Source organism: Paralichthys olivaceus, chromosome 11, assembly GCF_024713975.1.
Source record: "Paralichthys olivaceus isolate ysfri-2021 chromosome 11, ASM2471397v2, whole genome shotgun sequence".
Classification (NCBI taxonomy): Eukaryota; Metazoa; Chordata; class Actinopteri; order Pleuronectiformes; family Paralichthyidae; genus Paralichthys; species Paralichthys olivaceus.
In genome coordinates, this window is record NC_091103.1 from 21072747 (window position 1) to 21095762 (window position 23016).

Here is a 23016-nt window from a genome sequence, read left to right on the forward strand (position 1 = left end):
ATTGCTCACATAGAATTTATTCGCATAGCAACAAATAAACAGTATCTCAGTGTTTGAGTGTTTTCAAGTTGACACAGGTATTTTTTAAAAGGCCTTGAAAAAATCTTAAGGTAACTTTAACAGAGGTTTCTCTCACTTTGACAGACTCACAATTCCTACATTTAGCTACGGTGCCCTGGTTATAGGACATCGATAACCCCTGTTTTCTGTGTGACAGCCACAGATTAGCAACAGCTAAGTCGGTGGAGTCTCTGTGTGTGTTCAAGGGTTGAAGGTTGATCTCCTCTAACCCTGGTCGTCAGCAGTAAACCTGAGCCCAGAAGTGAGTATGGTGCAGGTAGCTCTCACAGGCAGCAGCTGCACAGCCCAAGGCAACACATTAAGCCAGTCTAAACATAAATGAGACTCAGAAAGAAAGGCTAATAGCTCTCTTTATACTCTAACTATTGTGGGCAGAGGTTGGGCATGTCATGAACCTTGTCACTTCCACTCAAGTCAGGTAAGAACCCAATGGGTTACTCTGTGGCTTCTCTGAGAGGGTTGCACTGCAGCCTAAATAAGTGGAGTCAGTTAAAAGGGGTTGTTGCTAAAAGGTGGAGTTTTTGGACCTCGAAATGTACTTTACTAAAAACACACCTTTTGCAGAATCAGCGTGACTGAGGGAGAAAAAAAAGAAATGAAAGATGTCTTCATGCAGCACTCTCAACAGGAGCTCACATCACATTTTATAGTGCTCGACAGGAGAGTACTTTCACTACGACTTCACCTACAGTGCTCTATAAAGACATCTTTCTGTGTGTGACAGGGAGGTGTGAGGGAGGTTGGCAGTATGTGAGAAGAAGATGATTGACTGGATTGAAACAGAAGCCAACACACTGATCAATGCACTGTGTTTTACCTACCCAACTTGTAAGCGAGAAAACCTCTTCTAACCTCAAACCAGCAAACAGCGAATCAGAAATTCAAGTCGATCCACCTGATAAATATCACACACGCGCGCACTGACCTTTGCGTATGCCTGCATAGCTGCTGGAGAGGCCGTTCCTTTTCTTGCGGTGTCTGTACAACCAGATACTGAAGACCATGAGGATGATCCAGCAGGCGGCGCCAATGCCGGCTATGAAGGCCGGCTGCTTGACCACATCTGAGATCTGCTGGGACAGGGGGTTCTCCGGGGCCTCTGGCTCTTTCATCCGCCCAGATTCATCTGAGGACATGTGATCGCAGGATTAACATGATGTTTAGAATTAGAATGAAATGATTAAGGAAGCAGGCAAGAAAGGAGGAGACAAATAAAACTCAAACAAAGTGGAAAAATCTGAAAGAGGGGAAATCTATCTAAAATAAAAAGGAGTTGGCACAGTTCATAACTATGAACGTTCCTCTGACTCCTGATGCACACAAAGAGTTTTCATGTGTATGTGAAATGCTGAAATGTCGTTTCTCTCTTTTATTCAAAAGGCTTTTGATCCCTAATCTCACACAACAATAGCAGGTGAGCAGGTGAAAGCAACCGGAGACATTCAAACGGAGCCCGTGCACCAATGCCAGCCCGATGGAACTAAACACAGAGAGGAGAATTTTCACTGAGCAACGGCGGTTTCATAATCATATAAATAAATCCAATGAGATCATCCTCAAATCCAGACACCACGGTAATTAGCAAACTGAGGCACATCTGTGAAAAGCTGAGGTGTGAAAGGCTTGAAGCTGTTGTGAAATGCAGTGAAGCCAGCGTCTTTGTGGCTGCTCACAACAACTCGCTCTCGGCCTGTTTTTCTCATCTCTCTATTCTCTCTGTGCTTTTCCCTCATGCGTGATACATGAAAGACTTCTCTGGGATGCCCCACCCCCCGCCATTCTGAAATTTCTTCATGTTCACATTACTCTCCTTCATATCTTTTTCTGCAGTCTTTCATGTTGTAGCCACTCTTATCTGTCAACTCTCGGAGCCGGAGGCAGAAACACTTCCCCAAAGAGACCAGCTCCCTGCCTTTACCCCTCCATATCCCTCTGTCTATCTTTGTCTCAGTGACTCTGTCCATGTCTACATTCGGGTGCCTCCCTTCTCACTTCTCTGTCTCCTTAATTTGTGGCTCTGTCAGGCCCGGTGAACAGAGCATGCCAATGTGACTAAGCATCCCACAAGAGACTGTACAGGTATCTAGGCTGGAATGACGCACACAAGCTCAGAGTGTGACAAATGCATCTGGGCGAAGTGCTGGTCCCCAAGGCACATTGTTCCACTCCAGTGTTGGAACATGGCAACAATCACCACAGGAACTCTTCCGAGTGAGAGAAATTGTATCAGTTACAGTCAATGCTTCTTCATGCCCATCCCATTCAATCACACATTTAAAACCAGATTGAGTTCTCTCTCTGTCTGTCTCTGTCTCTGCCTCATCCTGCTATTCATGTGTTTTCCATCTCTCTCCTGAGTAGCCCAGCCCAGAGCTTTGGGGAATAAGAGCTGACAGAATATCTCAAAATATCTGTCTGTCTAGACTAAAAGGACAAAAAACAAGGAGAAAATTATAACAACTAGCCCCACTGCAGGCTACACTCTGTTTCTTAGTATTAATAACGTGTCAAGCCTGAGCCCTGAGTGCAGGATTCATTATTGCCTTTGTTGTTTGAAGTGAAGCAGAGAAAGAAAACATTGCATCCTTGACTGGAGAATGGAGCAGGGTGGGGCAGCCAGCTCAACAGCTCCACCGTACACAAATTCAATGTGCCTGTGTTCATTACAACTGCCAGCTACTGGAGCTAAAAGCCATTTCAAAGTGCAGGAAAACTGTAAAAGTTCCCTGTTGTTCAAACTCATCAAACTCCTCTTCTTGATGATGTCTGTAGAGCAGTAATAACTCACAATTACAGTTTTTAAGTATCCTTGATGATGGAAGGGAAAGCAGGCTGAGGCTTGAACATGTGCATTACTGCAAAGAAAGGAATTGCATGATTGTCTGTTACTAACTTGGAAAAAAATCCTATCACTGGAAACCTACTAATTTTGAAGATGACTGTATTAATGCCATTATTATTTGTCAGATGATTGGGGTTTATACTGTGAGCAAGGATACAAACACATAGAAAAACAGTAAGTGCATCCACAAACTGAAAAACAGAGTAAGATAGAGTGGATTTCCTCTAATATAGAATTAGGTTGTTCGAACTCACCGAGCTGGAAGAAGGTGATATCACTCTTGACCCCAGGACCTGCCCCGGTGCTGGCTGCTACCTCCACGCTGTAGCGGATCCCCGGAGCCAGACTGGGAATCAGCACGGATAAGGTCGAGCCGTCAACTGTACGGTTGATGTGGTACCGACTCTCGTTCCCCAAACACCAGATCTGCCACAACAGAGACAAGGACAAAGTGGAGATTGAGGGAATGTTATGAGGGTTTTCCTGACAACACCAATCTGTGCTCTCGTAATTGGTTGCTGCTGTTATTGCAACATTTTCAAGCACTGCGGGTATTGCGTTACGTCTCTGAGGAAGCAAAACATTTTACAACACGATTCTGGGTTTTACAGGCTGTGCTGAACACAGAGTCAGTTATAGTTGAGGTAGCCATAACATCTCAGTGTAGCCTTAAGCCTGTGAGAAACAAGTGGGGATCAGTAATCACCCCTATAACCCAATTACAGCAGAAGCTAAGAGCTGTCACTCCCAGGCAGGAGAGCGGTGTCTCAGTTTGACTCGAGCCACTGGCACAAAGAGAAGTTTACATTCACCTCAGCTCGAAGGCCTGGAGACCTCCACATCCTGAAGCCCTGACAATCTGATTTCTTTACTCCCCACCTCCTCCCAGCAGTAAACTAGGTTAACACATACACTTCCTTGGGTGTGCACTATCTATGATGGAGCTAGAAAGCCCTGAAATTTTCTTGCTGTGTATCTTAAAAATTGCGGTGAGTGGAATTGCCGCCAGGGCCCAGGGCTCAGTAATGAGCAGGGAATACTCTCGGGCCAGACTTAAAAACCATGAAATTACTCTATCACTCTATCACCAGAAACATTTACCTGGAAAATTAACAGTGGCTCTGCTTCGTCCTCCTTTCCACCACTAGCCTATATCCCCTTTGACACAATAAGGCCTGCCAATTAAAACACAGGGGTTCCACAGCATAAAGAATGAGAGGGTTGTGCTCTGCAAAGTGGGGACATTACCAAAAGAGCATGCATTATCGAGTAAGGAGGAAAAAAAGGGGAATTGAAGAGATGTGCCGTAAATTTAAGGATGCATTAGTACAGATCCAGTCATTATTGTAGCTAGTTGTTCTGCACAACATTTTCTGCCTATGTATTCAAATCTATTCTTTATTACATAAGATCTACAGCTGAGTACACATTTATATAGTTATATAGTAATTTAATGCAAAATACTATTAATAGTATTTATATCATTAAAAATACTCATGATTATTATCTTAGGCATGCAAAGCCAAACATTTTCTCCCATCTAAACACACAAGGATTGGAAATCACTAGTTACTAACTACCACTGGAAGATAAAAAAAGATTAGCAGTACAGCACAAATTGTTACCCTGCATGTATCCACCCCACCAATACAAGAGATATGGGCCTGTTTCTCCACCAGATGGCACTGGTTCATAAGAGTTTCCACCAGCTCCCCCGCTTTGACTCCTCTCTTCTGTCTGAGCCTGTCAGCACACAGAGGAGGAGCACCTAGCAGCGTACAAAGGTGTGCCTCAACCAGGAATTCATTACCTTTCCATGTCTCTGCATTGTCCCTTTCTCTGTTATCTGCTCTGCCTGCATCCCTGTTTGTTTTCTCCTTTGTGTCTCTACAGCACCGAGTCCCTCTCATGCTCAGACCTGGCTTTTCTGCAGAGTGCATTTTTTGTGCTGTTGTTGTTACCTTGTACTCCTGGACCACCCCATTCTGTTCCTCTTCAGGAGGGGGTTGCCAGGAGACCACAATGGCAGTCCCATTGTCCCCACTCTCCGTCACTGTAACCTCACGAGGAGGGGCACCGGGGGCTGAAGGTGGGGAGACAAAAGAAAAAACATACCTTCATACGTGATACCAATTTTTTTCCATAACTGCATGCAGTCTCACCCTGCCTCTGCTCATCCCATTTAGCTGCTGGATCTATCCTGCATCTTTGTGTGAGAATGAAGCTGAGGTGAGAACAAAGCACTAATGATGAAAATTACAACCCTTTTATCAGAAAATTGAACAGTAAGTGTTTACTCAAAACAGACAGGGAGTGGTGATGGTGGGGTGTATGGTGGTGCAATAATTAAGCTGAAACAATTACCAGTCCAACATAAAAGACTTTAGAGCGAGTGTTATTAAAAAAGCATCTTTCTACTTATAGAATAACAAACGTGCATAAATCCCCAAAAACAATTATAAACTAAATTTGGAACAAAGGAGAATTCAGCAGAAAAAGATCACACACACTCCTACACACGTAAGACACATTTATACGCACACACACAAACACACACACAAACACACACACACACATTCTAGTAAACACCCTCACTCACGTTTCTCTTAACTGTTTGCTTCAGATTACAATTTGCAGTTGGTTTTTGACCAAACCTCATGAGACTGCCACAACTGCCACACCCTATGAAAAATTAGTATAACACCGGTCCTGGAGTGTTGTATATGGTTTTCCATAGGGCCTTTTAAAGAGCTCAACATCCACTCTAGCATGCTTGAATACACCACATTTGAACCTACCATAATCCTTCCCTCACTGCCCGCTGTGAACAGCTGTTGTGTGCTCTCACACATACAAGCTGTGCACATAAAATTGTGTAAACATGAAAACATGCATGCACACATGCAAGCACTAAAGCACACTTGCATGCAGTCGCACACATTCACATCCCCCACCTTCCTCCAGCGTCTTGCCAATTTTGACATCACTGTCTGTTCCCTGGAATTCATTGAAGAAGGGGCGGACTTTGAATTCATATGTGACTCCCTTCCGAAGCTGCGGCACAACGGCGCTGTCCTCCCCGGGGGTGCGCACCTCAAACACGGCCCACTCACTCCTCTGCAGCCCCTCCGGTGAAGGCCTGTACATCACCTTGTAGCCCTGTATGTACTGTGACTGCTGCTCCACCTGGTAAATGGCACAGCAACACAGACAAAGAAAGTGTCAGCTTGACTGGATTATATGCTTCACAGTTTGTAGTGGTAAATTAGACAGTAATGTAATTAATAATTGTAGATGTTGATTCATACAACTGATACACCAGGCACTGAATGGAAAAGGATGCTAACTCATCATATCACCCTTCTGTTTATTCATCCACATCTACATCTCTCTTCCCTGTCTGTCTATGCGCCATTTGGAGCAGCAGCGATTTGTGCAAACCACAGTATGAGGTCATTGGCCAGAGGTTCCTCTAAGTCTGGAGCTGGTTAAATAGGGCCCAGGCTCCCACAGCAGCCTGTCTCATCCTGTCCTGCTCTGTAGTGCATTGACAGGCTGCTGAAGTCCAGGAAGGCGCAGAAAAATGGATCTTTATCCAGAATATCAGAAGTTGAGAATGTGACTATTTCAAAAGGATCTGATGCACGGTAGCTAAATACATGGAGTAATTGGAAGGGATTTGTCTGTTAGTTTAATCTCAGGATAATTAATGTTGCTTTTTGATGCAGCATGGTTGGAGAAAACAATAACCACTAACCAGTATGCTAATATCCCTACTAGTCCCTGTGGAAGGCGAGCAGCACTGGCTTGTAAAGATTTAAATGATTTCTTATTCCCCTGTAAAAAAAAACGCTGCGGCTCAGGTGGTCTTCATTAGCCTGAAAACTGTGCTCAATTTACCTTAACACAAAGAAATATGTTAAACCAAGGAACTCCACATTTCTAGATTTAACCAGGAAAGTGTGGAGTTTAACTACAATGTCAATCTCCGTCATGTCATGTGTTTTCCTGGAACATTCCATGGTGTCAGGGTAACTGGGCAGTAATGTTTTCAATCAGTCTTGACATGTCACTATCCTTTTAACGTTTCCTCAGTCCCATTCATCACTCACTATGGCACTTCATAATAACTGGGAACGTAGGGGTGGCCTTATGTCAAAAGGCAAAATGGGCTGTTCTTTCCCTTCAGTGAGTCATCCCACAGACTAATATCTCGGGTCAACAGCCATAATGTACACTTCAGTTATGTTGTTTCATAATTTCAAACAACTGCACATGAACCAGATCAGTTGCAGGTGGACATTCGTACTCCACATTCAGCTTGTTCTATCAAAGAAACAGCAACATAAGCTCCCAGTTCTACTTCTACTTCCTCGTCTCCCACCTATCCGCTCCAACATCTGTAAGCCATTTCCACTTAAGAGCATGAGTTGGCCGCCTCCTCCTTCTCGCTTGTATTATTTTAACAGCCGTCAAGTGTTTTCAATCTGAGAGGGCACAAGCTGGCACGCCACACACTGCTATACGGCACTGCACGGCCGGTTGCAGAAGGCTGAGCTCTGTGGTGTAGATTTCGGGTGGTTGAGTGGTGCACTATGGAAAAAATCTGCAGATTTTTGGACCTCTCGCCAGCTGACCAGTCACACTCATGCCAGAAGGATATGAAGAAAACTAAGATTGTGTTCCAGGCTGATATCAGCAGTGTCCTTCCTGTGTGCGGGTGTTAACACATTAGCTCGGCTGAGTTGCCTGACAAATTGACCATAGGTATATCACTAAACTAACCTTGGAGCATTGGTGGCCAGTTATACCGATGAACCATACGGCAATCTGTAATTGGCTGCAGCTGTGTGAGAGTGACAATAATGCAGTCATGGAGAAAATGATACTCACTGTCCACTGCACCCTGACAGATGAGGAGGAGAGGATGGTGGGGTTGTGCAGGTGGATCAGCACTTCCCCCAACTCCCTTTGGATCTGACGGTGGTCCACACCCTGACTGGTGGGAGGGATATCTGCAGAGGAACCGGCACCAAAACTGATTTACATTCTCATAAACCAGAGGAAAAGGCAAAATACTGCTGTGCAGCATATCAACTTCATATCAGTAACAAGGCAGTTCTCACCTTGTGTTTTCACAGCATCGGTGATGGGACTGGGATCACTCAGCCCATAGGCATTGGCTGCCCGTACTAAGAAGAGGTAGACTGCGCTGGGCTTCAAGCCCTTCAGTACAAATGACTCAGTTTTCACATGCTCCGCCAAGGTCTGCCAGCTGCTCCCTGATGCATGACTGTGGACACACAACAGAGCGAATTTAAGTCTAAAAGGTTTCAATAAACAAAGAAAGGAATAATTAGCGTGTTGATGGTGAAGTTGATTAGTTGTACCTGAAGGCCTCTATTATATAGGAGGTGGGCGTGGCTCCGGCATTAAGGTTAGGCTTCCAGGAAAGGGTGACGGAGGTGCGGGTGACGTCAGTGACTTCAGGTTTGGAAGGGGCACTGGGGATCAGGTTTGGGTCAGTGGGTCTGTTTGGTTGGACTGAACCTCCAAACTCTGGATGAAGAGAAGGAAAAAACATGTTACATTTAGCTGTGTTCCAAAATAAAAAAAATATTAAAATACACTGTGCAACTGAAGGAAATACACATTTTAGAAAAGTAGAAAATTGGATTGAGCTTACCTTGAACCTCTAAATAAGCTTTCCATGAGGCCTCGCCGCTGGGTGTGGAGGCGATGCAGGTGTAGGTGCCAGTGTCACCCAGCTAGAGTAGAAAAGGGGGGGGGGGGGCGATATTAGTTAAATGGAAATCATTCAAATATGTGTTACAGTTTCCTGAGAGGCAGCAGTCTCTTCCCTGCGTCCTCTTGCTATTTCTCCACTTCACTGCACTACTTATTGACAGTCTGCTGGAGTCTGTAGCAGGTAGCTGTCATTGCCTGATAATCTCAATATCATCTCTTTCAAAGCAGAAACTGGGGGGAAAGCAGCTGGAGAGGCCAAGTGACAGACCCTTCCTAGTCAAATGGAAAAGATTTTCACAGGATCACAGACTAATTGGAGACCTTTTTCTCTCACTACCATCCCCCTGACTATCAAACATGGAGGCTGCTGCCCCGTTCACCAGATGTGCTGACAATCTGCGATATATGTGGTCAAACCTTGATTATTCATATTCTTTAATATATGACTGTGTTGGGAAAAGTGCATGGAAATGTTTGGAGTGTTATTCATAATGGAACAACAATGGAAAGCACGACACGAGCACATACTTCTCTCTCCACCATGGCTGAACCATAAGTTTGGTAATTGCAAATGTGATCTGAATTAGATCTGGATCTGCATCAAAATAAACAGCTAGAGACAATCATGGTGCGCTGCCAGATTCTTTTCGCTGAAAGTGCAGAAGTTCATGAGGAAACAGAGACAAAAAAAGCTCCTTCTCTCTACAGATTATTAGATCAGCACCTGAATTTGAATCTGGACCAAAACAAATCATTGTTTCTGAGCTCATGACCTATATTTCCTCCATGTTTACAAGTATCTGAAATTTTAATGCAAGCCCTGCTTGCTAATAAACAAAACACAAGACATAGCCCTGCCGGCAATGGTATACGACAAAATTACACATGTTTAAATGTCTGTCCTGTCAACTGCAAAGTCTCAGAGTGAGACAAATAATTATTTTGTGGTTTGCTGGTGATCCACATTGAGCTGTTGTGTCAGTGAGAAGAGAGAAAGAGATAAATTGAGTGTCAACATGTCCTGACAATAACCCTCAAGGTTAGTTTTTTTTGTCTGGCAGGTAAAAAAATGCATTTTTCTCCATAATAAAATTCATGAAAGTACATCAATAAAATAAATTACCACACTCTTCATTAAAACGTTGTCGGGGAGAAATGATAATTTCATTTCCACGGTGCCTGTGGAGTTTAACAGGTGACGACAGGAGAGGGGTTCAGATGCATCTCCTCCTGCCTACCTCGCACCGGCAGCCCAATCATACCGCAATCTTGTCACCACAAGACATGCCAGCATTCATCAGAACACTGACGCGAACTCTGACCCCGTGACGCCTCCATCTGGAAGACACGTCAGCAGCCGCCCCCCCACCCGCTTGCCTCTCTCTATGCGTGTGTTCAGCGTCCCAGTTTGCCATCTCAAACACACATGTATGAGCTCAGACACAAAATCACACACACAAAACCCACTGCGCCTACTGACTGACAGGAGCTACAGACTGTTCGACTTCACAGACTCCATTTCAGACCAACGACAACTGACTGACAGCCCACCGAGGGCTGGTTGCTGGCAGGGAACACATGCTTTATTTACCAACCAGCAGGGGTTTTCTCAGCACATTATGGATGTGATATGTACAACTTTGAAGTTTATTTGAATGGGTTTGGACATTAAAGGCAGCCTAATACAAAACCTTGATTAAAAACATATTTATACTCTTATGAGTTTATTCATTCAAACTCAAATTACAAATCAACTCCAAATGTCACAGAACAGAACAGCACTGTACATTTACTTTGCTTGATGTTAAAATAATCTGAGCACGTCTCACCTTTGCATAGCGGATCTGCAGTGCACCTGTGTCCAGCTGTTTGACCCTGGAGTCATGGGTGGACACCAATACTCCATCCTTCCTCCAGAGGATGGTAGGCGTGGGGTTACTCGATGCCATACAGTGGAGAACCACTGTGCCATCCACAGCCACCGTCTGATTGGTTGGGCCTTGTCGGATAACTGGTGGCGGGCGGTCCGACACAACTGTGGAAGGAGTGAGGAGAGTGAGTAATTGTGTGGAGAGGTGGAAGGTGCAAGACTGTGAAGGTGTTCATGTGGTGAAACAGACGCAAAGAGAACAGAGGATTCAGACAATTACATCCAGCTTGTGAGAGAAAACACACAAAAGGCAGAGAATGGCGAGAAGCTGACAAACAGCATGTAGCAATGTAAGCATGTGAAAACTGCGAGGGTAGTCGGAGAGGAATTAAATCCAATTTTAAGAACTGGAAACAATTTTCTAATCATTCAGCAGCAGGAGTCAAGCCAAATAAAAGCAGCGTAATTAAAATGAAACAGCCTCAGATACTCAGAGTCTTTTCGCTGCAGCTCCGCCAGATGCCTGGCACGAAGCATAAGAACGCTCGCGGCCAACAATCCCATGACCCATCCCCCAGCCATAAAACACAAAACAAGGGAGAAAATGCTCAGAAACATCTATTCAGAGAAGACAAAGTTATTAGCATGAAGACGGTTAAACTCCTGCTCCCTGCCCACTGGGTGTTCATTCAGAAGAAACAACAACAAACAGTAAGAAAAAAGACAGAGAGAGAGCATGTTGTGTTTGACAGGAAGAGAAAGGCTGTAATGAGGGAAGAAGAGAGGCTTTAATTATGTGCACCAAATATTTTTTTTCTAGTTTTACTTTATCTCTACTGAGTGTGATTCATCATGTCCCTGCTATAGGTTGTCTGCCTCCCTTGGATTATTATCGTTATTCATAGCTCTATTGATGACCATTACTGTCAGCTCCACTGATTTACTAGCAAGTTACATTCAGCGAGGAGCGATTGAATTAATAACGTAGAGTAAAGGCAACACACAAAGATGAATGTACGTGTGCACGGATCCTCAGGAGCATGCTGCGGTGTAATCTCTGGAACGCTTTGTCTTTGCTTTTGTGCCGGGGATGATGCAATTACTAAAACACTGTCAGCGTGACCTGTAATTACTACATCTGCCTGCAGAGAAGTGGTGGCCTTGGAGCAGCCTGCTAACTTTAATAACTGTTATTATTATCCGGAGAGCACGACAGAACGAGAAGGAGAGGAGGAGAGCGAGATGGAGCGTGCCATTGTTGGTCTGAAATGAAGAAGGACATTTGGCAAATGAAGGGATGAATCTAGGTGTGTCGTGGACAATATAATAGCTGCCCAAATCTCTATGGGATCGGTGGAAACGAAACCGAGGTTAGTCCACCAGGCTGACAGGGATTGGCTAAGCAGAGTAATTAGAGGACTTGATCCAGACCTCACCACACAGCCACAGTCTTCCAACGGTAGACAGCAGCAAGCCATCCATGGAATACCAAAGGAAACATTAGCCAGTGTGAAGCCAGTGAAGCCAAATACTGAGCCACGGTCTGGGTGCACAGGCACCAGAAAGTCTCTACCTCTGACAGGAACACACTGAACAGGCCAGACCAAACCTCACAAACCTCATTTCAGATATTAATATGCTCCAGAGTGGGACCACAGCATTTCAGATGAAGAGCTTTATCCTCATGAGCCAAAGATTATCTGAAATACCAATATTCATCCTCTCAGTGTTCCTCTAATTCTCTCTCGGGCTTTGCTGTATATGCAGAAACTGTGTTTAAGGGAATGCTGCTTACCATCAGTAACCTCCAGCAGAGCCTTGGTAATGACACTGCCAGCGATGTTGAGGGCCTGGCAGCTGTAGTATCCCACGTCTGAGCGTTCGGCGTCAGTGATAGTCAGATCCCCAGTCTGGGATACAGAGAATCGGCTGGAGGGTTGAGGAGGCTGGTAGGAGAAGAGCAGGTTCTGTGGGGTACAAGAACAAAACACATAGAGTCAAGCTTTTGTTTGGCTAGAATATATTAATTGGAGAGGTTGAATAGTTCACTGTATGCAAACATCTGTCCAGTGAACTGTTCAACAAAATAGTTATTTCCAAAGCTTGTGGTTATGTTAAAATGTATTCCAAGTGGATAAGGAGCATTTTGGAAAGAAAACATTTATCATAGTTTATTTTGCCTACCTGACTGCCTTCCCGCTGCCAGAAAATGGCTGGCTGCGGGTTTCCAGTGGCCTCACACTGGAAAGTGACGGTTCTGCCAACCCCAACCACCTGGTTCCTTGGTCTCACCACAAATGCCGGGGGCACTACAGGACAGCCATGACAATGGTTAGCCATTGAATAGACAAACATGCCATAGTGTGTTATTATAGTTGTCATAATATTACAGTTACAAGTGTTCTGGCTTATTTGAAGAGAAGACAAAGGAATTTCAACAGAAGCTCTGGTGCTTGTAGCCAATTCAAATCAGTTCTTAGGGAAACGGGCTCTGGTTCAAAACTTCACATGGAGCATGCACAGCAGATTAAACAGTGCACTGATCAAATTCAAAATGCAGGCATATTATAGATGTAATGAAGAGGAGGAAAACAAGGGTTACTCCAATGCCCCTGTATTTGCATTGGCAAGGGCACCATTAAAATTTACATGGAAATTGGGAATAAATTTGAGCCATCTGTCCACGCTGACACCCTCCAACAGCACAGGCCTGAGCCAGGATGCAGTATCCATCTTAATGATAAATTCCATTTCAGACTAAGTGTGGTTTCACAGCCCAATGTCACCCATGAACCCTGACTGTAGACACCAGGCCTTGGTCTAATAGGCCATCTATGTGAGGACACTCTCTGAATGTAGAGCTCCAGAGACTGGCCAGTTCCATGTTCATTTCAAACTATATGGATATGTCCTCAAATGTATCAAATCGCCCAACGTTTCAATCCATTTTTAAAAGGGCTGTGTCGTACATAAATAAAAGCAATCTGAAAGCTGTCATTTGAAATACAGACATAATTTGTCCATGAATAAGATGGGGTGTTTGGCAATGCATAAAAGGGGGAAATAATAAAATGAAATGATGCGGCTTTACCTTGGAGGCCCATGCTGAGCATATTTTTTACCCATTAATGTCCTTTTGTCACTGTTGCCCATGACAACAGAAACATGAGTGCTGATTGGAGGGTGGAGAGGTGATAGGAGGAGGATGAAGGGGGGTTGTGACAGCTTCCTGTCTCTGTCAGGGCGGTGAATAGGTGACGGGTGACATTTCAACTTACCAGACATGACTAAAAAGGGAACAAAAACACAACAACAAAAAACGCAAAGATGAATAACGAAACAACAAACAGCATGACAGTGAGAAGAGATAAGGAAAATAACAATGTGATGTCCATGGGTACAAATCATGTTATTATTCAGTGATGAAAAGACATGTCATATTTCATCCTGGACTCATGCCCTAGGGAACACATGCTGCACACAGCACAGAATAATTACCATAAATGACCAGGAATGCATTAAAAATGCACGCACACATGAAAATAAACAGGAGAACATCTGATTCAACATTGCTTCCATGGACTAAGGAGATGCTCTGGGACAGGAAAAAAAAAGCTGGATCAAATAAAACAAAATGACAAAAATACACAGGCAATACAATGAAACACACACTACAGATGTTTAATGTCCACAGCATCGTGCTTTGTTTACTTTTTGCCCGTCTCTTTCCAGGTGTTGTGTGAAGGTGAACATCCCTGTGCTCTTGGTGAAGTTTAGAGCCCCCAGAGGAGCGGCTCCATCACGGTCCCTCAAACACAGCCTCGCAAATGTATACACAGTCCATAAAAACACAAGGTGAATGTTAACTGTCACTCTCTGGCCATAAATCTCCCCCGGCCAATCATTCACCTTATCTAATCCGTCTGCTCCAACAGCTCCCTCGGAAACATAAACGCTGTCAGTCAGAGTAATGACCGGCCCCTCCCTCCTCCCCCTGCCCATCACTGGCCTTTAAAATGCAGATAAGACTTAGATCAAACATTCTCAGAAGAAGACGCTCAGCGCTATCCATGTGTGAGAGGCTCTACACGCACACACACATACATGTGTGTCTAAGCCTTTAATTAGGTAACCCTACCTCTCCCCTGCTGCTGTGATCACAGTTGTGGACCTGAGGGGGAGAGGTGAGCCTTAAATCTGGCCAGGCTACTTTGTTGTGAAGTGAGCCTCTATCAATAAGCTGATCAGAGCAGCGGAGGGAAACACACAGAGCATTGTGGCCTCCAGCCCAATAGGAGGCAGGCTACGTACCAAAGATTACGGCAGAGATATTAATGGGGATTTGAGTGGTTCTGTTTAGTCCGCCTGAAATCCAGACTGGTGCAAGCAGAGGATTTGGTGTGATTAAAAGTTACTCCCACTGGAAGGACTGGAGGACGCTTTATATATCCTGCACCGCTCAGAAATTTTGTCGACTGAAATGTGGTTCCTACACCTTTGTGGAACAGCAAAAGATACACAATGCTGGTTTATTTCATGGTCCAGACGAATGAAATGCAGATAAACCGATATGGTGACACACGGCATCCGATTTGGCACCCGACCAGGTTTTGGTATTTATTATCAGTGTAACACTACGCAGACTGCTGATGAGGAAGTGCCTCTCATTCACTGTATTTTGGCACCAGTTCCAAGCCTCCTTCCAGACCCCTTACATGGCTTATTAGCAACGCCACTCTGGGGACCACCATTCCATTCAAGACCTTTCTACACATAAATCACCGCTAACGGCAAAATTAACCAGCTGAGAAAAAACATAACACATTGATTTTCTGAATTCTGTCCAATATGGTCTGTATTTACATTCCTATGGTGGAAGTTCATTGGTGAGGTTTAATTAAGAAAACACTGTATAAACATTATCTAACCAGACTGTCTGATTATTAAATGTTTTAAAATACACACACTCAATTATGCTACAACCAAAGTAGACTCAAGAGCTCAGTGACCCATCTCCCAACTCCATTCTCATGCTGCCTAGATTAACGATTTTTTTATTTTATGATGAAACTATAAATGTGTCGGTTGACTCCGCCAATTATTTTTTTCTTCCATCAATAAATTAAATATTTTACTTGACATGTTTACAAGGCAGCGGAGGTGTAGTAGACTGACAAACACATGAGTAAGACAGTGATTCACTGATTAAGTTAGTAACGACAGCAGAGCGCATTGAAAGAAAAATAGCCCCGGGCGCCGTTCCCACAATGTCGCCATTATTCACTGACAATCTCACTACAGAAGTTGTGAAATTCCCCTCCGTGTGCACAGAGCTGGATTATTCTCATATACTGTCCAGCACTTTAAAGGGATTTGCTTTGAAGGACAATATCTTCAAAGTCTCTAAATATCAGTTACACACAATATACTGCTGTGAAAAGCACATTGTGTAATGACATTGCAGGGTATTACTTCAACATTTAATCATTTTCTTTGTTGGTTTTATCGTTATTTTACGCATCAGAGCAGATTTAGCAGAAATATTCTTGAGTTCAAAGAATATTTACATTAATTCCACTTGGGCCCATTTTACTCATTTTGTGGTGAAGTTCTCTCTGCCAGCAGTTCACCGCTGAAATGATTTTACTCAGCTGCTCAGTTATTCTTATGCCGGAGCTCAGCAATCTCCCCATTCTTTGACTCTTGATGTAGAGCGACAGCTTTGGCCACAAAGCCCACAGACTAAACTCCCGCCCCCCACATTACTGTTGTCTTCACTACTACAGCGACATCTTACTACCTATACATCAAATTTGCTAGTTTGGCCTGTTTAGACCTGCAATTACCCGTCTTTTCTTTCCTTTCCTGCGCCCGCATCTGTAATTAGAAGCATGTCATTTCCGGGCGTGGGACTGTGGCCTGCTTGCCTTTAATTAGCCGGACTATTCAGTGCCCACAGCTTCCCTGGCCTCCGCATGTCCTGGTCTGGATGAAACTCAGGGACCTGAAGAGTAGATGGAAATGGTTCTAGGAACTTTGAGAGCTTGGAGGGTCGGGTCCGATTTAACTGTGACTGTTATACTTCAACTATCCTTTTAACCTGATTTTACACTTTGAGAAAGCATCAGGATTTGTCCTTTCAAGCTATGGAAGAGCTTCTTCTTTGTGCCTTTACTTCAGTTTTCACGCATGTCTGACTCATAACTCGGGGGTTGAAAGGCACAATGTACGAAAAGAGGGTCAGTGCCTTGATTCTGCATGCAGACCACAGGGAATTAGCCTGAGGTTAAGACATTTCATTTCCACTGAGGACAAAGGAAGCTTAAACATTGCAAATATGATTCTAAGCCTATTGAACCAGGGCATCAATGCTGTTCCCTTTCATTAACTAAGATTTTGTCAGGGGAGAGGAGAAGAGTGGAAAAAGGCAATAAAAGGAGTAGATATATTGACGGGTGTATTGGCAGGTGAGCCCAATCTTACTCCTCCAATCTGAGGAGCGCGGTCCTGGAGAGAAAATCAAGAAATAATTGCCATGGGTAGTCATGTGAAGATGAAGTATCTATGTTTGCAGGTGGGGGTCGCGAGTGTAATAGAATTGCCTTGTCTCTTTATATCGCTGCTGGGCTGACTTCTAGGAGTGACATTAATATGACTGACCTCACCACAGAAAGCCCCCCCGCCCTCCATCCTCTTAACCGCAATCTCCCACAGACCCGTTCTGCATCAGCGATGAGTCGCCACCAACACCGACATATTCACTGTCTTTCCATCCAATCCCAGTGTCTCATGCCACCCGCCTCCGCCTCCTTCCCTCTTTCCTCCTCTAACCCGACTCCCAACATTCCCATTAGCTTGGCGTTAAATAGCCCCAGTGTTCGTCAGGCTCTCAGGAGAGTTTGGGGGTGATCCCAGCCCCCAGTTCCTCTGAATGGGTTCTTTCTGAATGTTCACACTCTGTGACCAGCTGCTTTATATTCCAACTGTGGTAATAAGACGTCCAATGGAGAGGACCACAGGAGACACAAAGATATTCTATAGGTTCACAACTAGTACTGTATGTCTTCAAAACATGAAGAAGAACAAGCCTCCAGAGAAATGCCACTTGTATTGGCCAAATGGAATCAATTGCTGTTGAGCTCCCATGTGCATTGTTCTATAGCTATTATAGATTTTTGCGTTTCTTTTTATTAGAAATCAATCAACTAATTGAGAGCGAATAGTTGAAAGTGATGCCCATGTCTTACCAAAACTGAAGGCTATTACTGTGATGTGATGTAGCTGGGCTAAATTGCATTCAATGTAGAATGGTTGTTACCTGAGCTGAAAATGAATTATTTTGCTAACTACACAGAGTGAAAGTATCATGTCTTACCGTGGACGGTGAGCGTGGCCGATGCTTCCGCCTTGCCCACCAGGTTCTCTGCCACACAGGTGTAGGAGCCGACATCAGCCGAGGTCAGACGCCGGATCTTCAGGGTGTGGTCCTCGCGAATCTCATATCTGGATTGAAACAGAGCTTCATGTGGTCAAAATGAAATTTAACATGCAAAGACTCCCTCAATGCAACATATGTCAACAGACAGCACAGACAAAAGAGAGCAGTGAGGTAGGACGGTATTGTGTCATGAAAGGTGACCAGCAGATGAGTCATACAGTACCTTCCTTTCGGCAGGTCACCGTCGTCTTTCCTCCAACGCACGGTGGGAACTGGGTCACCGCGGGCCTCACACCTGAACTCTACGCTTTGGTCCACCAACACCACCTGGCTCCCTGGGCGACGGACAAAGCTGGGACGCTCTGCGAAGACGAACCCAGCACACACAATAAACATCACGAAGCGGAGAATGGCAGCACTTAAATAATGATTTGATTAAGTCCTAATAACAAACTGTGCCATGGGCTATTCAGAGTGAGCCAAATTTGAAATGAAATTTCAAAACCAATGGAAGAGATTAAGCTTTGAGAGAAACATTATTTAAATAATTTAATTTGAGGTGTTCTGAGATGAAATATGGGTTTGAGACAGAGACATGTTAAAAGAGGGTTTAAGCAAAAACACTGGTCAGGACAGAAACAATTTAGTGGTGCAGTACTTGGCTTTGATTACACATGATGACAATGAATGAAATAAAGACAGAACAATGAACAAAGTCAAACTCCTCTTGTCATCTTGTTAACCACAGAAACCTGAGGCAGGACTAACTATAGTCACCGAATCCCAAAGGTGCAGGGTCATGACAGAACTGCCATTGTTTATTTTTTGCATTTTCTAAGGCTTAAAAAATCCTGTGTTTCAGTGGCTCTGATCAAATTCCTTCAGTGTCGCGCCCAAAATCTAACCAGGGTGGTCGATGATTAACCAGAGTTTCTGTGTTGCGATACTCACTCATTACGGCAAACACAAAAGCAACGAGCTGGCCTTGTTTCAGCCCTGGCAGGATTATTTCAGTGTAATTATTTATCTTTACGAAACTGCCTCTGTTGTTGTTCCCTCTCACAGATTATAAGAGGTCTCTGAGGAGAAGGGGGGGTGGAGGAAGTGAAAAAATGCCGGCTGTAAAATCAGGAGTCTGGACATGCTCTCCGCTTGGGACACGTTAGAGTAACAGGGTCAGAGGTCACTCATGGTGAAATAGGGTGCAGCTGGTGAGAGGAGGGAAGCTACTGGGGTCAATGTGGGATTCGTAGTGAGGTGTGAGATTGGAGGTCACCTCACACTCTATCTGATAAAGGTCAGCGACACCATTTAGTTCTCTGGGAGATGAACAATCAAAGCTTAACATCTGGATTCTGTTTCTCACTACAGACAGAGGAAAAAACCTTAGCTGTATGTAGACAGCAAGCAAAGTATACATAGGTCTTACCAAGCACTGTAAGTTCAGCTATTTCGCTTTCACGTTCTCCAACCATGTTTGTGCCGACACACACATACTTCCCAGCATCGCTCTTCCGGGCATTTGTGATCATCAGCTTCCCTCCGCGTATCTGAGGGAACAGAAGAGGAGGTGAGAGGCTAAACACTGAGAGGAAAAGAAACTATATCAGAGTTAGAGGCACACAGGGCCTGTGGTTGACACAGAGAGAGAAAAACATTATAAAACATTTCCTGATTGCTGTGAAGAATGCTTGTGAGCATTCATTTACCAAAAGGCCATTACAACACGAAGATAAATACTCACAAACACATAATAGCTTCGCACTAGATGTTTTCTTTTTTTTTTGCTCAGAGATTCCAGAAACCACTGGACTACTTGATCTGTATCTTGCTCTGCGCTGTTCCCACTCAACTTCCACTTGAGGCCTAAATCACTATCAGTTGGCCTGCTCCTCCTCAGGGTAAACTTAGCCAAAGAACACTTCCCCAATCCAACACAACCGCAGGTCCCTGAGGGAACACCTGAGGCACTGCAGGACCACAAGCACTTTGCTGGTTACCTCAAACAACTTCAGTTACGTCTATTACTGAGCTGAGCAGGGAATGTTTGACAAAATAGGTTTCTTGATTTTTTTTTTTTTCTGTGTGTGCATACAGCTACAAGTGAGAGCAAGAGAACATACAAGCAAGTACAAGCGCACACACACACACACACACACACACACACACACACACACACACACACACACACACACAGCAGTGAATGTGTGTTTGTCCAGGTGAATGTCATGTCTGTTATTTCCCAGGGCTTTGATTACAGGCCAGAGGAGGTGCTTTGTTCTCAGGCAGTCAGAAAGTCAGCCCAGGACCCAGCACAGGCCCCTCAGCCTGTCTCTCAGCTGACAACCTTGCCAGTCATAGCCGACACAGACAATAGCCTGGTTAAGGTTTTAAATGCACACATCAGCCTGCGAGACGTGGACCACCACCTGCAAGTATGTAACTGATACCCTCATTAGAGAACCACTGACAGAGAACTTGACACACAATATTACAAAAATCTGCTTTCCCAGTGACTAACATCTTTAAGTCAAACCCTCCTATGTGTGTGTTCACTTGCAAGCTACGTCTCAGCAAATCTACATCACTGCACCGCGCAGTCGAGTTTTCATGAGAAACAAACTTCAAATGGCATGCAAATGGGTTTCAGTCTTCATACAGTAGCCAGGGGAAGTCTGAGAGTCTTGAAGGACAATTTTGCAACTGGAAATGTTCTTCTGGTTCAGAGGCATTCCTCAGCCCTTCACCCCTCTTTAATATTCATGGTGAGGAAGCAGGCGGCAGAGGGACGTGAAGAGGCTGTAGAAGGTTGGTTTATTTAGGGTACCCTGTGGTGCAGGAGGGGTTTGAAGTATCATTATGTTACTGTTTGTTTGAGGAAAGGCTTAACAGCTAAAACACTGTGACACTCACAAAGGCCCAAGGTCAGGGCAGACTATGTGGCAGGGAAAGAGGGGGGCATGATGTTGGTTCCACTGGGCTTTGACATGAGGATCCACTTAAAGGCCCAACCACTCTATCCATATTCTTACCTCTGTGTGTCTGTGGCAGTTTCCCTATTCTCCACAGGCATATTTAGAGTGCCAGAGCAGCATGGGCTGGAGTAAATGAATGCAGCAGCGGCCCTCTTTTTCTCTGCATGCATATCCTCTCCACACAGCACACACGCTGCTGAAAGCCCCAACAATCTGACCATTATCCTTGCATTACGGGGAGATGGCTCTATCCTGCTGCCTTTTGTCTCATGTCATTTGGCAATGCTGATAATGCAAAAGTCCCCATTCAGCATGCACTCTGTTGGTATTCACACAGCGCTTCATTTTCCAGGCTGATAATTAGCCACAACTACATTTCACAAAAGGGGACAATGTGCATCATTTGGGCCATTTGTGATGCTGCCGACAGACTCTTGCTCTAAAGACAGACAATGGTCTGGGCTTAAATACTGGCGTTTTCTGTTTATTTATTGTTCCCTAATTGTTCCTGAAAGACCTGTTTGGCCAAGATGAGATGAATGGGTCCAGCTGCTGCTTGTGGCACTGCACCATTAAAGGGTAAAGCTCAGTTTATACTTCAGCGTAGATCAACATAGATCAACGTTGAGAGCATTTAGACATGCTAGCTGGTGCACTTGCGTCATTTTGTGTGAATGGTATTGAGTTGGAGCCAATAAATGGCAAACAACACTAACTTTTATTTGTGGATGATGTAGACGACCATTGAAGTGTTTGATGCAGTCTTTGTCCGGCCACTGAGAAACATGTTGGGAGAAAATGCAATGTGGCCAGACCAATCAGTTATTGCGGCCTGAGTGGTCGCAATGTGTATTTAGATTTCTGTGGAGGTCACATCAGGCTATGGCGTAACATGTGTGACTGTGCTGTAGTTGCTCAGGAGTATAAACTGGCCTTAAAGGTTTTAACCTCACTTCTTTATGGCTTAGTCTAAAACCTTTCACAGCTGCTCCATGTGAAACCATGTATGTATGCGAGATGACACGTGGCATGTTATCGATGTTTATACATGGCTGACTGAAATAGATAGAAAAACACAAGAGCTTCTTCTGAAGTGTCTTTCTCTCTGAAGTTCACCCCCTCTCCTTTGTACTGTAGCCACCAAAGCCAAGTAGACCAATGCCCAGGAAAGTGCACTGCTAAGAGAAAATCCCCACTACAGGTGGTTCGGGACCCTGCTCTGATCGCCACTGATCACCAAGGAGACCGCACGTTCAAGCATGTTGCATGGTGGAAGGAATTGACTGAACCAAACACAACAATGCAGGCTGGATGAGGAGGGCCCTTTGAGGAGCTCAGCTGTTACACATAAAGATTCCACCCTCTGCCTTTTCTCTCGTCAATCACATATTCACTCCAACCAATTTATTGTACTGTAAACACATTCTTCACATTGGCTCCATGAGTGTCCCGCATAGAACACAACTTGATCTGTTAACGTGGGCGTTCACAGGACGGACTCCCATCTGTCACCACAGCTGATTACACATACTCTGATGGTCATACATGACGTCTAGCACTACTTTAAAAGTGGTCATTTGGGAACACTTAAGAGTGTGGGGTTTTGTGTGCATGACACAAAGTTTACGGTGAGTAACACCAGCTGTTTAATATACCAGACGTTGTTTTCACTTCCACAGAACCAACACTGCTGCAGGCTACAAGGACACAACACTGAGTCGTTTAGCCTGCGTTACAGCAGCAGTGTTCACATTGCATACTCAAAGGATTTTACCCATCGATGCACAAAATCACATATACATCCACCATGCAGGAGGTGGAAATGATGTTACTGTGCAAATAAACAAATCAAATAGCGCTTGTGTCTGTAAAGTGGAGCTAAAATATAATTATGGGAAAGGCCATGTGCGCAAGAGTCATACAGGCATGCTTTGTCCTCAGTGTACCTCACCTACATTAACCACTAAACTCAAGGAGCAGATATGATTTAATTCCTTTTAAACTAGGTTATGCGCTTGTTTATTTCAGTTATGCTGCTCGGTGGCCAGACACGGACTCTCAA

The 23016-nt window shown here is 44.4% G+C and overlaps 1 protein-coding gene across 6 annotated transcripts in view; it reads right to left on the bottom strand.

The window, feature by feature from the left end:
- The window catches only part of robo1 (roundabout, axon guidance receptor, homolog 1 (Drosophila)), a 206046-nt gene that overhangs the window by 16368 nt on the left and 166662 nt on the right, over positions 1–23016 (bottom strand). For all 6 annotated transcript variants that reach the window (XM_069534290.1, XM_069534293.1, XM_069534288.1 and 3 more), the window contains 14 exons: positions 19409–19529; positions 18203–18341; positions 17917–18044; positions 12726–12850; positions 12337–12508; positions 10501–10706; positions 8610–8691; positions 8314–8482; positions 8050–8216; positions 7817–7938; positions 5878–6109; positions 4885–5006; positions 3178–3349; positions 1007–1207 (listed from right to left, as the gene is read on the bottom strand). In XM_069534290.1, the coding sequence (XP_069390391.1) occupies positions 1007–1207; positions 3178–3349; positions 4885–5006; positions 5878–6109; positions 7817–7938; positions 8050–8216; positions 8314–8482; positions 8610–8691; positions 10501–10706; positions 12337–12508; positions 12726–12850; positions 17917–18044; positions 18203–18341; positions 19409–19529 (2158 nt within the window). The remainder of the gene's footprint in view (positions 1–1006; positions 1208–3177; positions 3350–4884; positions 5007–5877; positions 6110–7816; positions 7939–8049; positions 8217–8313; positions 8483–8609; positions 8692–10500; positions 10707–12336; positions 12509–12725; positions 12851–17916; positions 18045–18202; positions 18342–19408; positions 19530–23016) is intronic.